Genomic DNA, 17,272 nt, shown 5'->3' with positions numbered 1-17,272 from the left:
GTCGCATCTTTGGCGACTAATGTTTGGTTATATTCACGGTTGCCTAGCAACGGACATAAAGTTGCCAGAATAATATCCAAAAAATAATGTTGTTTTTATAACAATTAAACAGAAAAAATATTTAGGAATTCATCTTTATTTGAATATAAGTCAGGAGACAAAATAATAATATATTTACGATATAACGCGAAGGTATAATAAGACATTGATTTGTAAGTTCATAAATAAAACGCAATTGTTTTTTTAATAAAAAGTTTTTATTATTAGATGTGATGACATTGAACAATAGCAGTAAACGTTACATCGCAAGTCGAGGTGTCAACAACAAATAAAAGTTTGTGCTCTAAAAATAAATTAACAAAACTACAACAATGTTAAAAGGACGACGTCCCAAGCGATATAGGGCGAGAATTGTCACTTTGGTAAGCTAATTACAAAAAAGGTCGTAACAAATAAACCGCATAAATAATTCTGTACTTCATTGACTAGACGCCAAGCCAAACATTTACGTGTATAATTATTAATTATATCTAATTTTAAGCATACAAAAGTATTGTCCATCGTCGTACTCGCCCTATTTATATATGTGAGTATTTTATTTTGTACACCGGTAACTCATGTTAGCGATTCAGTGCTGCCAACACAAAACATACAAACTTTGTCTATAAACAGTTCCCAATTCAAAGTTTGACTTTTGCTCGAACTGTTTATAATATATACGATTTATATTATAGTAGTAGTGATATTAATAAGATATATTAGTATCAAGTGTAAATGAACACGCGTTCGGCTTCGAACTTTTAAAATGACTTTTAAAAGGCGAGCGTCCATCCCCAACTACACATTCAATAAATAACTATAACTAGTAAACGGCTTTACACGTTAATGTTTATACAATTATACAACACCATAAATATTCAGTTAACGTACTCTTTGGGATTTCTAAACGACTTTGGGATGGTTTCGGAAACATGAAGTGATATGTGAGAGAAGACTCGAAATTAATAGAAACAACTCGTACACGATCACGCGTACGGTTAGATTTACAAAAGGATACAAAAGTCATGGTTTATATAACGGTAAACGTAAAAATTAGTACACAATTCAAAACGATCGTTGATTACAATCGACCAATTAGCTACTATCTAGTTTAATTTCTATATTAGATATATCGAAGCTTTATTTCTATCTCGCTCTGTCGCGCAGCGTGCGAGCGGGATAGAGCTTCATCGTGTGCGTCGCGTGCAGAGCGCCGCTCGTCGCAGGCGCCGCAGCAGGGTTTGGCGCTATCATATACGCTCTACGTAGTTGCCTGGAATTGATTTAAACATATATATTTATATTCGGGATTTATTTACGGATACAAGAAAATTCAGTTAGTTCAACTTCAAGCATATTTGGTAAGGAAGCTTGAGTTTTGACAGTGACATGACATTATACAGGTGCTATTATTATGTAGACCTATATTGTATTTCTTGTTCCCACTATTTCTTGCCATTTTCTTATTCCTACCCCTCCCTCTTCCACAACAAGCAAGGTTGGAATCGCATCCGCAACATATCTTATGTTACGCTTGTCCATGGGCGACGGTGGCTGCTGCCCATCAAGTAGGTCGTCTGCTCGTTTGCCACCTTTCTTATAAAAAATTATATAAGTTCCTCACACTAAGGAATACTCACCGGGGAAGGTACCGAACCGGCCGGTTCTCTGGCTGGAGCCGACATACCATCCATCATCACACTTCTCGAGGACGTACACCGTCTCCCCCTCCAACAACTCCAGCTCGTCAGGGTTTTGGGGACGATACTTGTACATGGCGCGGTAACTGTCATAACGGAATAACACGTTACTAACAATGTTATACTAAAAATAAAGATATATCAAATATTCCCCGTCCACATTGGGATGGTTGATTGCCTTCAAAGCAGAGATAGGCGTTTCATTACGGTCTGTCTGGTCAAAAAAGTGCTTATTTATAAAACACGACATTTGTTTATTTTATATGATCAATATTAAACTGTCGTATGTACAGAGAACGGAAACCAAATCTACAAATTGTAGTGGAACTGTGTATAGAATGAAAATAAGACATCTAATAAGAATACTATAAAGATAAGGCTAATATTAATGTAATGAAAAAATCATTTTAACTCACGGAACAGCTTCAGCGTTGGTGTCAACGTAAAGAGGCTCTGTGTTGTTAAGGTCAGCACTGCGGGTAGATGAAGACTTGCGAATGTAGCCTGGAAATAATACAAAAAAAAATCACTTTCATATGCCCAACACGTGGAAATAAATACCGAGTACGCAAAATATTTGTTTCTCTCTGTCTTCCTCGTAAAAATATAAAATTTTCATCGCGGGGTAAATTTAATCCGGTTATAAAGTTTCCATCTTAACATCATAATGTGAGGTTGGTTTAAACTATTCAATAAACATTTTACTTGCTTTAAATTAATATATTGGTTTTAAAAATTTGCAGTTTTGCTACAAACACCAGTAGTATAGGGTCTTGAAGATCAATTTTAGACACACCTTTGTACTATATAAATCATATTTTTATTTTATTTAATAATCGCTTGAAAAGTTTGAAGTTTTGAATGCTTAATTTTAAATAGAAGTGTTTTATAGTTTTGTAAAGTTACCTTGCGATGGTAGCGGCGCTGTGGCGGGAGGTGCGTTAGAGAGAGCTGGACTGTTATGTTGAGGAGTGTAGCGATGTGACGTGGGTCTGTCACCGTTCATGAGGCCATGGGCCGCTGGAGTACCGACTGGCTTTTCCGGCTCTGATACATAGTTAGAATTGGTTATCTTAACATAAGTAAATAATTTCATACTTGAAACAAATTTTGATCACCGAATCTACCAGCCCATAATATAAAATGACGACATCATTATTTAAAACAATGTATAATTTAATGAGATCTAAGACTTCCGCGAGTATTTATTTAAATAATTTAATATTTTCAGATTTACTATTCTTTTTATTATTTTAAACTAGATACTCCAGACGTTACGGTTACTTTGCATCAACCGCGATCACGGGCAGACGTGATGATTTATTTTGTAAATAATAAAAAACGCGTAGTAAATCCGAAAATATCATTTTTATTTAGAGGTATAACTTAATTTATTTATATAAGATACAATTTAAGTTTTTCTCGATATTTTTCAATAAAAAGGGCTATCAATGTTTAATAAGTAGATCATTTACCTTAGGAGTTGAAAGTTTTGAAATAAATAAAATGTTGCATTAAGAACGTTAATGTGGATAAAATTGTGAAATGGAAAATACATAGAACTCTTAAAGGCATTAAGTGGTGGGTCAAAAGGAAGTATTTATTTCTCTAAACGTATATTTACTAAGAATGTTAACCGGGTCATAAACAGAATTGGAGATATTCTTGCAAAATATATTCGCTTTAAATGACTGACACCAAATAACGTTTCACAAGTAAGTTGATTGGACATAATTATCGTTAATGCTAGCTAATTATAGAGACAAGAGCTTGGACGGTGGAGGTGAGCGTTTAGCGCTCGCTAGATAGGGGCCCCTTAAACTACACCTGAGTCGCAAGTCCCAGGCGCAGCTCCTCTCCCTCCAACGAGATGGACCCGGCACCCGTACGGTGAGTCCATGGAAAGCTGAGAGGTTTCGTCTCATACATGTTACACAGGTCACTCACCCTGTCTACTTTGACTCGGTTCTTGTAGTATTGTGACGTAGCTGTCAGGGAAGATGCCGGTCTTATTGCCAGTTCTTCCTTCCCACCAGTTATGATCGATCCGTCTCGTCAGCACCACGACCTCGCCCTTCTTCAGCGGCAGCTCGAGGTTGGTCTGGGCGGTGAAATCGAACTTTGCTTTGGCTCGACCCTCGACTATCGCCGTCTTCTTCAAAGTTTGAACCCCATCCCCTTTCATTAACTGAAACATAGAGCATAATTTATGTCTCGCTCAAGAATTGTTATTGTTCCTTCAATAAATTACTCACTTCTACGTAATTGTATGGGAATAATCCGACTTTTCCGTGCACCTCTCCTTCGTACCAATTAGAATCTATTTGTCGTCTAACATTTATAATATCTCCTTTCCTGAAACTCAATTCTCTCGAGGTCTGACCATTGAATGTATAGAGCGCTTTAGCGACTATCCTTTCTGCTTCGTCGTATCTATTTAGTGGGACTATAGTTTTCTGTGAAGGCATAAAGTTGTCTTGATGACGCCTATTTTGCATATCTTGTAGCTCCTGAAAAATATTGAACGATTATTACAATCTTTACTGTTTTTAAGTCGGATAAACTGTAATCAAGCTTGTAAGATACAAATATTACGGCTACAAAACACAACGTATAAAGATTTTTCATTTATCAAATACTTCGTTAGCAACACAGTGACATTTAAACACTTGAAATTATACAGCTCATTTATGGGTGTAATGTTAGAGTTTAGACTCATTTTAAAGATGGGATATAAAAAATAACAAAAAGAAAAAACGCGATTAACAAAATTTATTGAAGTAATTTTTGATATTAAGACTTTTTAGACTTCAGCCAAATGTTATACAGCGTGTTCAAATAACGAAATCTGTTAAAGAGCACTCATCGGTCTTTCATGCGTCACCTTGATAGAGGCATCGAATGCTTCTATGTCGAGCGGATGTATGGAGTTCTCCTGCAAATAAAGCGCTATGTGTCCATGAAAACTACATAGATGATATCATAAGTAATTTTATTTTCCAGTAGAATGATCCCACGTTTGTATTAATAAATTCATGATCGTAAAAACGTTTTAGGTTTGAACAGAGAAAGAAAATAACAAAACGCTAACGTTTAGTTATTCGTCGAAAGAATTTAAAGTTCAAGGATGTATTGTGTAATTTGCTGCGCGATTATCATACATCGGTATGCTGGATATTTGAGAAGCGTTGTCGTTAATGATAGGTTATCTTGACCGAATGGAATGTTCAGTTAATAAGTCTCATGACTTCAGACATTGCAGCTAGCATTATAACGAACTGTATTATTCGCTTTAATAAATATCATTTTAAATTTACTGCGTCGGTTTAATATCTAATGATTTGCGCTCAATATGACGGAATCGTATAACATTTTATTATTATTTTGTCGTTACATAATATTATTGTTTGCTATTTATCTAACCGAGCAATAAAAATAAAACAACTTTCTAAGTTTTTATACGTTTTTACGCTTTCGCGAGATTATTACCTCTAGGCTTAATTAATTAAAGTTAATTAAAATATTGATTGGGGAATAATTTCATAAAATCTTATATTTATTTACGCTATTGCTAATATTTTATAAGTTTTTAATTACGTGAAATCGATAAATTAAATGTCTAGTGAAAGTTATATTACCTTTGAACGTAAACACATTCGATAATTTTCGGTTAATATAAAACAAGATATTTAAATATATTTTTGAGCTCTCTTCATTTTAGTAAGTTTTAAAAAGTATTATCATTTAATTAATTTATTGATAGTTAACAGTTTAATGTCAATGACCTAATGATCTGGTACATATAAATTTACTTAATTATTTAAGCAATTAAATTGTCTTCATATAAACAATTTAGTATTGATAACGTTTTATAAATTAAATACGAATATTAAAAAATATAACATACCAATTGTTTTAAATAAAGATTAATTATATATAAGACACGAACACAGAACGGCTCACCTTTACAACTAAGTCTGAGATATGCATTTTAATAAATTTTATATGTAAATTTAAATAACGTAACCAGTAATGTGCCGGTATGGTGCGCGCGCGCATACTGTCGCTGTATGCAGATGAACACGATATTATACTATGCAAACCGCAAACAAACGATCTGTGAAGCAAGCTTTCCATATATCAAGTAACGTGTAACATTGTTCTAATGACTACCTTAATTGTTATGATTTTGAATATATATTATTTTAATAGAATTTAAAAGTATTTCAATTCTCGAATTAACGCTCTCCGTTGGTACGAAATGCGCAAACAATATTAAGGCAATATGAAGTAGAATGGAGGTTTTTTTTACTGTTTTAAAATTTACTTTTAATCTGACATTAAAGTTTACTATTTATCATTCTGGCGTGCTGCCATACCCAGCTATCAGTCGACGTTGAGTGACAACAATGTTTTTGATCTGGCTTCCCGATTTGAGTCACGAATACCACTTCAGTTGTTTTTAATTCAAAATGAATCCATTATTTTCTTCTTATTTATAAATTAATAGCATTATTTTTAATAAAGGTTTAAGAAGAAGAAGTGTTAAAAATATATCATATGGCGCCAATCAAATGTTATGTTGTTGCTAGTAATTTGTTTGGTTTTGTTTTTTAAAATTTATGCAATTATTTACCAATTATATGTTGTTTTATTTTAAAGACGTCCTATCAAAAGGTTTCGTTTGTCATGACGAGGGTTCCATACCTGTAGGTACTTGTTCCTGCGCTGCTCCCTATACAACCTCTTCATATGATCGGCCTGCTGCCTCGCCAGCTCGCGTTCTGGGACTAGCGGCAGAGGGTCGTGTCTCACCGGACAGCGGTAATGGATGTTTACGTCGCTCTCAATGTAGCGGCGGTTAGGAGATTCTGTTTGATATTAAGATTAGATAAATAAGTAATATTAGATATAGATATAGATGAGAGATACGATAGAAAGAAACATCGCTTCTCTTAGTTGAAGAAATTTTTGTAATATAAATATATTTACAATATTTAATTAATTTCCAAAGATAGTGAGTTACCTCACAATCTATTACAAAATGTCAATAGCAAAACGAGGTAAAGTATGCGAGAAATTTTATAGAAAAAGTGAAAGTTACGGAAGAGTTATGTAATATCATCATCGGTAATATTTCGGGAGTTTGTTGCGTGACGGAGTATGACGTCACATAACCGGTTACTATAACGACTTATATTAATATATACAGAGATGACAAGGATTAAGTTACAATGAGTTTGTATGAAATAATCATAGAACGTATATCATCAGATCGAAAAAATTGCTGACTAGAACAGGTAAAAGCTATAAAATTAAGAATTCATTATAAAAATTATAGATTAGGTACAAGTTAATTTTAGAGCGGACGCAGTGGATATAAGCAATAATTCTCATCTAACGGTTAAAGATCTGTGGACGGAAATGATGATTTGATGATGAAAGGACGTCTGGTCGTTTGGACGTCCAATTTATATGCACTTTATTACATGATTATCCCTCTATGAATGTTCATAATTTTTTTATATTCAAATACATTACCCTAAAATTTTCTTAATACTCTTGTTAATTAAATAGTAGTTTAAGTATTTACGTTTGAGATACTCCAGAGAAAGCAAAAGCGTCTGGTGAAGTAAATCACATTAAGGTCACACATATGGAAATGTCATTGAAAAGTGAAAACATGTTTCCAATAAAGCAAAACAAACATTGGAAAATGGCAGAAAGAAAGCCCTTTTGCGGTCACTAATGGTGACTTTCACTTTGATAAGCATTCCGAGCACGTGCCCGCTAAGCGTAAACACTATTAAAACCTCGGTTTGCGAGCATTGTCACCAAAATCGCTCGGTTATATGAATGTAACAAGCTGCGTCTCTCGACTTTGTTCGTATTTAGATAAATGTCATATTTGGACACTTTCAGATTACATTAGAAGAACATAATTAATGTTAAAATTTTGTACACTTAGAAATTTCAAGATATTTATAAATTTTAATATGTAGGTAATTTTTATTACCTAAAATACTTGACTTTATATGAACAAAAATGTTCTCGACATCCAAAAACAAAATTAAGAGTTAGTACAATTCCAAAGTTATTACAATTCCAACTTTTTCCATAGCTACGTGACCAGCATAAACGGACAACTTTCCCTAGAAATTCAAGTAGATAAAACATTTATATATTTTTGTGCTTTTCACTTTTCAACAAAAACAGAATCTTAACAACTTACGCTCCAATTAAATGAAACTAATATTTTTCAAAGTAACCGAAACGTCAGGAGTATGCAGTTATTAAAAATAATAAAATACGCCCAGTAATCAAAAAAAAATATTAGTTTCGTTTAAATGAATACTCGCGTAAGTCTTAGACCTCATTACGCTCCAATGTTGTAATGGTTTAAAATTATGAAAAAATGTAAGAAGTAATTTGTGAAATGCATCTTTATTAACTGGTAATGTTCCGTTGCAGTAATACTCTATCGTAATAAGTTAATTTGATACAATCACGTGAATTTGAGCGGCGCAACTCAAGTAGCCGGTGTACTATTACGAAACAACTTGCGTTATTTCATGTGTCAACTTATATGATATCGGAAAAGTAGGTGTTATGTACTTATTCTATTGTTTGTATTATTGGTCATTTTTTTTATAAAATTGTTAACATCAGAAATTAATCAGGGATAAGTACAAATAAATTCATTAGATAGAATGTGATAAATTAATCATAGGATTAAAAATAAGTTGAGGTATATATATTTTTATATCACGTATATATTCCGTATCACGATTTCTTTGACAATAAACATCGTTTTTAAATGTAACAAACCGTTGCTAGTTATTTTCTTGATTTGTTTCAATATTCCCATTTCTAAGTCACTACACAATCGAACTGTTCACAACACAAACAAACCCGTCCGTCTCTCGGCGTTTCTCGTAATATCTGCCCGCTACACCTTCCATTCACTACTCCCGCCAAACATCTCATAGTATACACGAAAACAGACATCTTATTTGAGATAATATGTCAACCTAGATGGTTTTGGTTTTTTAACCTTTGGTTGAACGTACTTTATCTACTTTCTCGTATTATTTAAAAATATTTCTGTATCACTAACATTTTTTTTTTCATAAAGAGATAAGATTAGCAGTGACGTAAGTAGCCGTTGATAGCGTTTTATATCACAAATTTTACCCAACTAAGCAGAGGTAAGACAGAATTGTTTCTTTTGACAATATATGTTACAACTTACTATACGGCAGGGGCGCGTAAACATCCGGGTAAATATCAGTTCTATTTACCCATTCCGATACATCGTGCACGGTGTGTCGATTATCTCTTGATATATTTTTTGTCCTTAGCGTAACTTTTTCAAGGTCAACATCTTTTTCTTTTGCCTCAGATTCATCTATGAGAGGAGTTGATAGTGAATGCCGCGTACTTGGCACGGGAGGCACTTTAAGTTCTTTGCCATTATTTATATCATTTGAATTTTCTATCACAAGAGGTGTTTCGGTTTTTGAAGCATTTTCAATAAGCTTATTGAATTTATAGTCATCGGTTAAAGTTGTGGGGTCGTTAGATGTTTTGGAATGCGAGTCCTCCGTTGCATGAGTAGGGATGTTATTTATTTTATCTTTTACACTTGACACTTCACTCAAAACACTTTCTGAATCACTTTTCACTAAAGAGACCGAATCGTTTGGGCTTGTTTCTTTGGAATAATAATCACTATCGTGTTCATTTTCTGGGTCCTCACTTTCATCGTAAAAAATGTTTTTCTTCACATAATTGTTCAATGCCCTTAACGATCTGGACATAGAGCCAGATAGTCGAAGATCTCTAAAATTTATTTCTTCATTATAATAATAATCCGACACAGAACTTTTACCGAAAACTGGTTCGCTTAAGCGGTTTTGATTCATTTTGTGATATTTATACAACTATAAGGATAATCTGCTCATTGTGTACTAACTAATTCAGTGTCCATAGGTTAGGCTTGTGATAAGATATTGTATCAGCGACTGCGAATGACATAAAAGATATTGTCGATATATTCAAGTACATTGTTTTTGCGTTTAATAATATTAAGAAACACTCTATTTCCGACCACTGAGAACAACACACTGTTTACAATGCCGTAAAAACTGATCCGACTGGTTCAATCAATTGAGGTGACGTAAATCTCGACGACCTTTAGACGCGAAATAAAACTGTAGTACTTAGTATATTTCTTATACATTTTGCAGCAATCAGAATTATATTCGAGTATATATATGTATAAACTATAATGTATATAAGTTTTCTATGGTTAATCAACAAAATTTAGTGTTTTTTATCAATTTTTACAATAATTTAGTCGCAGTTCTCACAGACCATAGCATAGTAATGGCTTGAGGCTGGCTAAGACATGTTACAAAAAAATGAATTGATTGATTGCCTTCACATAATATGTTAAATAGTTTTAGTCAAAACATAAAACTTCATTTTGTGAAACACTTTATAAATGATATACTTGCCTGAATCTGAGCAGCTCTGTGATGCTCTGCGAGGAGGCTCTGGTGCTGTGTCGCCTTCTATCAGGATACAATGAAACACAATGGTAAACTAAGGAAACTAAATGAATATGAAAATGGTGAAAGATACATTGAAAGTCCATTACTGTATGCAACGAGTATGCGATAACAATATATGACTTTCAATCAACCTTAAGGAAACTATTGGGTAGTAGCTCCAAGACTAAACAAAACATTTCATTATAATTATAAAATATTAACCTTTGAATGTGACTGTGTGCCGCGACGGTGTAACATAGGGCGCAAGACGGTACGGCCACGCGGCCGACGGCGGCCGAGGCGGTGTGCGCGGCGGCTCATAACGGCTTGCCGGTTGGTGAACCAAGGGATTGAAGGCTTGTTTAGCTAATGAATCGCTTTTAAGGATAGAGTTTAAATTTACGGATCCCTTAGTTTTTGTTTTGTCTTTTTTGTTTAAGGTCGTCCGACCCCGTAACGAGTTATTATCTGAATCTCTAATAGGCTTCTTATTATCTTCTGGCTTTGGATACCGATGTGCTATCCATGGTCCAGCCAAATAAGAAGTTATATTTTGAAGTTCGCAAACATCTGGGGTTGAGGTATACATTTGCCCAAGCAGTGACATAGCTTCGAATCTTCGTCGTATACGTTCTACTTCGCCGGGTCGACATTCTAAAACTTCTTCAGCAGACCGAGACCTAGCTGTGTTTCTTTTTCTGAGTGCCGCCAATTTAGATATAACATCAATGTGTGGCATGAAACGATTGTTAGGACGGAGCGGCATACGAGCCACCGGTAACAAAGATCTACATTTTCCCCGCCTGAACGCCTTGTCTGTGGGCCAGTTATTTTTTATATCGTTTCTTATAATTTCCGGGTCGCTGCGATATCGCCGCAGTACTGCACCGGCGGCAGACGGTGAATCGAAACGTCGAGCGAGACGACGTACTTCCCCCTCGCGTGCCAGTTTGAGGTATGCACGCCAGTACCGCTCCGGATCGGGGGACGGAGTTCGACTACGCCAGATTGTCTCGTCACTAGAGAAACGTAGCGTGTCAGGCGTTATTCGATCGACGTGTACTTCCGATTGGGGCGATGGGGTTCTCGAATATAGGTCAGACTGAGCTGGTAAAGATAAAAATTTATTTGCTTCACTCTCTCCGAATAACTCTTTTAAATCTGAACAGGATTGGGATTGAACAATAGAGTTATACCCTGATTTGTTTTCTGTTTTCTCCGGTTTCTTAACTGGTTCCGTTATGTGCTGATTTTTTTCAATTACAGTATCTTTTGCAAGGTGAACTGTGACTGGAGGTTCGATTTCATCTTTCACTGATTCAAAATATTGAACTTTTTTTTGAACTTCTTTTGCAGGTCCCCTATATATAACCGTTTTTCCTGATATATCGGAGCTTAATGTATCTGTTTCACTTGCAGATGATTGATTTGAAGTATCCTGTTTCGGAACAGGAAAAATAAGATGTCTAATGTTGTCGTTTTTTGGTTTAATAATTTCTTCATTTAATTTATTATTTATATCAGAACATTTACTTTCATGAGTTTTGTTTGTGTCTATTTTTACCTGCACTTGCTTTTCCGGTTCCGATTTTGGTGATGGCGTGTCGAATTTATTAATGCGTTTTAAAAGTTCTTTACTTAGAGATTGTGACAACTTTTTTTTTTCAGTCTCAGTGAGAGACATTTGCATTTTATTTACATTATTTTTTATTTCTTTTTCGGAGGACAATTGACAACTTATAGCTGCAATTGATTCGGATTTATTTATTTCTGGTATTATTATCTCCGTTTTAGGGGAAGTTAAGGAATTACATCGTACGTGAAGGTCAGGTTGCTTGACAGTTTTTGCGTCTTTTACCGTTATGGTATAATTTTCGTTGTTTTCAAGTTTTGTTTCCAATTCTCTGCTGTATATAGCATTCAACTGATTTTTAAGAGCATTTACTTGATCCATAGATAGACTACTCCATAAACGACTACCAAGACCTATTTTTCTTCTTAAATCACTTAAATGATTGGCATGTAAACTGTTAATTGTTGTATTTCGAGCATTACATATCTGTTTACTTTCTATTTCATTTTTCCTATTTATAGTGAATGCTGTTTCGGCAACACTTGTACCTCGCCAGAGAGGTTTGTAAGTATCCTTATTATGTAAACAGTCCAATTCAGTATCCAGATCACTGGTTTTTTGTTCCAATTCCTCTTTCAAATCCTCCACTGATTTTTCCTTCATTCTTAATCCTCTTTCTTTATTGAAATTCCAGCGCAAATCGTTCACATCCTTAGGATAAAATAACACATCATTTTCATTTTGAGCTTTTCTTAGTTTTTTATACAAACTTTCCAGTTCCTCTTCTGCTCTTTCTATAGTTCGAATTTTTTTCCACCTATCGAAATCAATAATTTCTTCATCTCTTTTCCTATAACAAGAATTTTGATTGTTGGTAGCTTTTTCAAGCTCAGCAACTCTCTCTAAATATGAATAATATCGATTTAGTTCACGAAACCTTATGGATCGATTCGTCGCATTTTGAATATCATTTATATACTCTTCATATTCAGGATCATTCTTATTCAAATTGGAATCACTTTTTGGTCTACAATAGATTTTTGTTTCAAGTTTGTTTTCAACGGCATTATCGGCGCTTAAAGTGCGGTATTTTTTGTTGGTAAGTTCAAGTTTATTTTGGGCCCTAACATTATGTATTCGACGATAAGATGGAGACCGAACTGGAGCTGGCGAAGTGGATTGACTTCTATTATGGGGACTTCTGATTTGAGGTGAAACTGGACGTGATGTTTCAGAGAAAAAAAATGTTGTTTTTTTATCCAAGTCCTCGCTCAGTGGCTTTTTTGAAAAATAATCTTCATCATTTGGCCTTGGACCAGAATCTGAGTGTTTAGGTTTTGAAAAAATAATTTTAGTCGGCGATCGTGACAATTTTTCCAAATATTGTGTTTTATTCATTACATTTGGAGACAAAGATCTATGCGACACAAAAAATCTTACGGGTGAAGGTGATTTCTTGACTGAAGATTCTTGTTTTTTGTGAAATGTTACCGTTGGAGATATAGGTCGAGACGTTTGAGAAAAATATAATTTGCTGCAAGGAGGTTCACTTTTACTTCTGACTGTCGACAAAGAAGACGACGATCCAAATTCATTGCTGCTTTTTGTCAAACTTTCAAATTTTCGAATCCGGCCATCCATCTTGCCCGGCCAAGATATAGACCTCGAACTTGAAATAGGTAGTACATTCGAATGACTATCCCACAATTTAAAACGAGAAAGAGATACCGGCTTGCGATGAACTAAATAAGTATTTAATGAATTTGAAAAGTTTACATTCGTATCCGGTAGCGATTGAAAGTATTTAGCTTTTTGCAACACTGATGTACGCACATTCTCATAATTCTGCATATTAGGCGGTATTAAAGTATCTCTTAAAAATAGGTGTTGGAAAAATGAGTCAGACACAATATTATTTCTCGCTTCTCTTAAATCGTTCGAAGTTAGTTGATCTAAAAATTCAACAGAACCTTTATTAGACAATTTATCTAAATCGTCTCCAAATTGATTATAAGTATCTCTTTCAGAAAGCAAATCTTTTTGCTGTTTTTTACTCGGGGTTTTATTACTTCTTTGTAACTTTTTATGGTTACTTGCATATTTTACTTTCTTGATGGTTTGTTCATTTGTCAAGGTATGTCGGGGTTTAAGAGATATACTTTCTAAAGACTTTTTCTTTTTTAAACTTGTCACTGTTGCTGTTTTCACTGGATGTTGTTTTTTTGAAAGGGGTTGTATATTAGGAGACGACTTTGACATATTTGACATTATTTGTAGAGCATTCGACTTTACTGACTTATTGTATTGTTTAGCCAGACATGGAGTCGATTTTGCTTGTACTTTCATATTTTGAATTTTCTCTGCGGTTCGTATCATGTCTCGACTTTTATGAGTAACTGTCCCTTCGTTTCTGGGGCTTAAGTTAGGAGTTTTAGGAGATAGCGGTTTAGAAGGAGATTTGATTATACTTTTTGGTTTTATTTTTGACACATCGATTCGTTCATTTCTTTTCTGAGAACCCCATAATTTATCTATTTGGGTCACTTTATCCAAAATATTTGTAATAGGTGTTCGTCTACCGACGCCGCCTTCAATATTTACTGAAGAAGAAGTATCTCCACTCTTACTTCTACCAGTAGGATAGTTTATGGGTTGTATTATCCTTCTTTCTGAACTGAAACTACTGGTTCCAAGTGGTTTTGAAGTTTTTACATTATTTTTCGGTAAAGTACAAGTGGTTTTATTTCTATTTAATACTGGTGGAGCGGACGTAGACATGATTCGTCTTTGGCTGTTTTGAATTGATTTTGGTTTTATTATAATATGAGTATTCTGCCTGTTCAACTTATTAGAAATTTTATCTTTGAGAAATTCTACGTTCGATTGTTCCTTTAAAATTTTTATGGGAGACCCGGAGGTCTGTGTCTTAGACGTCATAAACTTTAAGGTTTGACTATTTCTTGAAGAAATTCTTGTTGGAGGAATTGGTGCCCCTTCTTCATCGTTTTCATATTTTTGGAATTTCGGATCGTAACCTTGTCGAATTCCCAAATATTGTTGTTCAATAGGGTTACAGGTAATAGGATAGCATATAACTTCATGCATTTGAGGCGTCTTTTTATGAATCCTTATTTTCGTCAACGTCGGAGATATAGGAATGTATTCTATTTCTGTTTCGTCTGTGGGATTCCAATCAATTCTCAATCAGGATCCTCAGAGGTTCTTTCACGTAATGAGTCACGTAAGTAAAACGTGTTTGTGCTTTTCCATGTTTTGTGTAAAGCTTTGTCTACCTGTGGTAACAAACGTGCCGCACTTAAATACCGTGGTATTAAACTAAATTCATGTGTGTTTAATTTTGGAGTCTACTCATGCAAGTGGAATTACCTTATTAACGCAGTCTCCGACCAGCACCTTGGTTATTATAAAGCCATGCAGATTGTAAATACAATACTTACCTGAAGTGATTGACGAGAGTAACTAAATCTATCACGGTTAGTGAGCACCATATATCATTACAATAGCGTGACCTTGTTTGTCAACGTTTCAAACTGTAAAACACATCTGTCACAGTGATGCAGTGACCTCTAAATCACTGAATACTACCATCCTTAAATTAGTATATGTAATATTGTGTTTTTAAATTAAAAACGCAAAGAAAAAGCTTATTAATGTAAGAATTAAGTAATTTAAGACCTACACCGAATTATGCAAACATGCTTCAAAATAAATGTCCCATATCAGGTAGATATACTTGTACAAGAAATATGTAGGATTGAAACGCAAAAATATAAAAATTTATTGCTATTATAGCTTAAAGAAAAGGTAAGCACTTGATTTTATAATAACCCTTGAAAAATTTTGTGATTTTTTGTTCAATTGCATAACATTCAAAAATATAAAATTGCCAACAATACGTTAATAGATAATATCAAGATAGATGTTACATGCTTATTTCATATATTTTTTCTTAGAATCTCTTTATTATTGAACATAAAGAAAGAATTTTTTTAACTCTCAAATTACTAATTTTCCTACAAGTTTAATAGAATAAAAATAAAATACAAGTATGAAATAAAAGATCTGTTGTAAATTAAAAACAACAGTCTCTTTGATAAAACAAATAATATTTTAGTATAATGCTCATTGTTCCAGTTTTCATAGTTAGTTTCTATCCACAGAAAATTTATTTTCCTTACATCTATTTCGCTATAATAAACCCGGGATTATAATGGCTATTGTTTCTATGGTTATGTATTTTTTTATAGCAGAGACTTGACTTCAAGTCTAGTAGGCTGATACAAATAACCTCTATGGGTTTCTAAAATACTTAATTGTTTCTATGAATACGACGTACCTTGTCTGTTTGGCGCAGGGGAGCGGAATCCCCCCCGCGGCGGTTCACCCCCGGCTTGTAGATCGCGATAGGCCGCTCGCCGCTCGCTTGGGGACAGTGGGGCGGCTTGACGTCGGAATACTATTGTAGAATCTGATTCGTAGCCGGATTCCTTTAGCGCTCTAATATGAATTTAGAAATTACTGTCTAGAATTTCTTTACAGATATGCATTCTCATTAATTAGAAGTTAAAAACTGTACTTGATTATTAAATATCTCATGTTTTACTAACCTCGCCATGTTAGATTTGGATAGTATAGCGGATGTGAGGTCTTTCTTATCTTTGGGGGATGGTTGAGGTTGTGCTGGCGTGTTAGATTCGTTTTGCTGAAATAATTACGATCATTTAACATATATAATTATTTTTTTTAAAATTTGAATAATGATATTTATATAAAGATACAATTGTAATACATTGTATTGTACAATAAATTTGCTAAAGAAGAATCGAAAGTTAGTACATTTAAAGAGAAAATAATTGTAATAAATTGGTATCATGCTATTAAATTCAACAACATCCATTAAAACTATTGAAGCTAAAGTTCTGAGATTTTTACATTAAAGAAAAGTCACATTATTCTCTAAAAAAATTCTCTTTATTGTTTTTCGAGAATGGAATCTTGCGGGTCTGTATTTTTCTGTATCGATCAATCTAGTGGTAGGTTAGTGGTAGAAAAGACATAGATAATAATAAAATTATTTATATATACATGTACAAATACACATAACATATACACAAATATACATTGTTACATTTATCTGTCATTTAAAGATGAACAAGTATTTCACATTTCATACCTTATATCGTAATTATGAATTTAATGGTCTTTTTGTTATTTAATTTTAACAATAATTTAGACGGTGTCTCAAAAGAAAGTTAACAGCTTACTGCGGAAACACGACGAATATAGAAGTTATTACCGATTGAAATAACCCCCGGGTAATTTTTATAGGTAACCTGCTTTTCTAGGCAGTAGACCACACCTTGGTGTGTGCGCGGTTATGGCAA

The 17,272-nt window shown here is 34.0% G+C and overlaps 1 protein-coding gene across 13 annotated transcripts in view; it reads right to left on the bottom strand.

Annotated features, from left to right (window-relative positions):
* Positions 1-235: 235 nt before the first annotated feature.
* The window catches only part of LOC116766665 (sorbin and SH3 domain-containing protein 1), a 93,170-nt gene continuing 76,133 nt past the window's right edge, over positions 236-17,272 (bottom strand). For 10 of the 13 annotated variants that reach the window (XM_061521458.1, XM_061521459.1, XM_061521460.1 and 7 more), the window contains 11 exons: positions 16,496-16,590; positions 16,225-16,385; positions 10,259-10,315; positions 6,447-6,610; positions 4,624-4,674; positions 3,995-4,249; positions 3,687-3,927; positions 2,646-2,786; positions 2,156-2,243; positions 1,680-1,825; positions 236-1,312 (listed from right to left, as the gene is read on the bottom strand). In XM_061521458.1, the coding sequence (XP_061377442.1) occupies positions 1,290-1,312; positions 1,680-1,825; positions 2,156-2,243; positions 2,646-2,786; positions 3,687-3,927; positions 3,995-4,249; positions 4,624-4,674; positions 6,447-6,610; positions 10,259-10,315; positions 16,225-16,385; positions 16,496-16,590 (1,422 nt within the window). In that variant the 3' untranslated portion in view covers positions 236-1,289. The remainder of the gene's footprint in view (positions 1,313-1,679; positions 1,826-2,155; positions 2,244-2,645; positions 2,787-3,686; positions 3,928-3,994; positions 4,250-4,623; positions 4,675-6,446; positions 6,611-10,258; positions 10,316-16,224; positions 16,386-16,495; positions 16,591-17,272) is intronic. The other 3 variants (XM_061521453.1, XM_061521457.1, XM_061521454.1) reach the window with 2 other exon arrangements.

The sequence above is a fragment of the Danaus plexippus genome, chromosome 10 (genome assembly GCF_018135715.1).
Source record: "Danaus plexippus chromosome 10, MEX_DaPlex, whole genome shotgun sequence".
Lineage (NCBI taxonomy): Eukaryota > Metazoa > Arthropoda > Insecta > Lepidoptera > Nymphalidae > Danaus > Danaus plexippus.
Note: the sequence above shows the minus strand (reverse complement) of the source record. Positions and strands in the feature narration are given on the sequence as shown.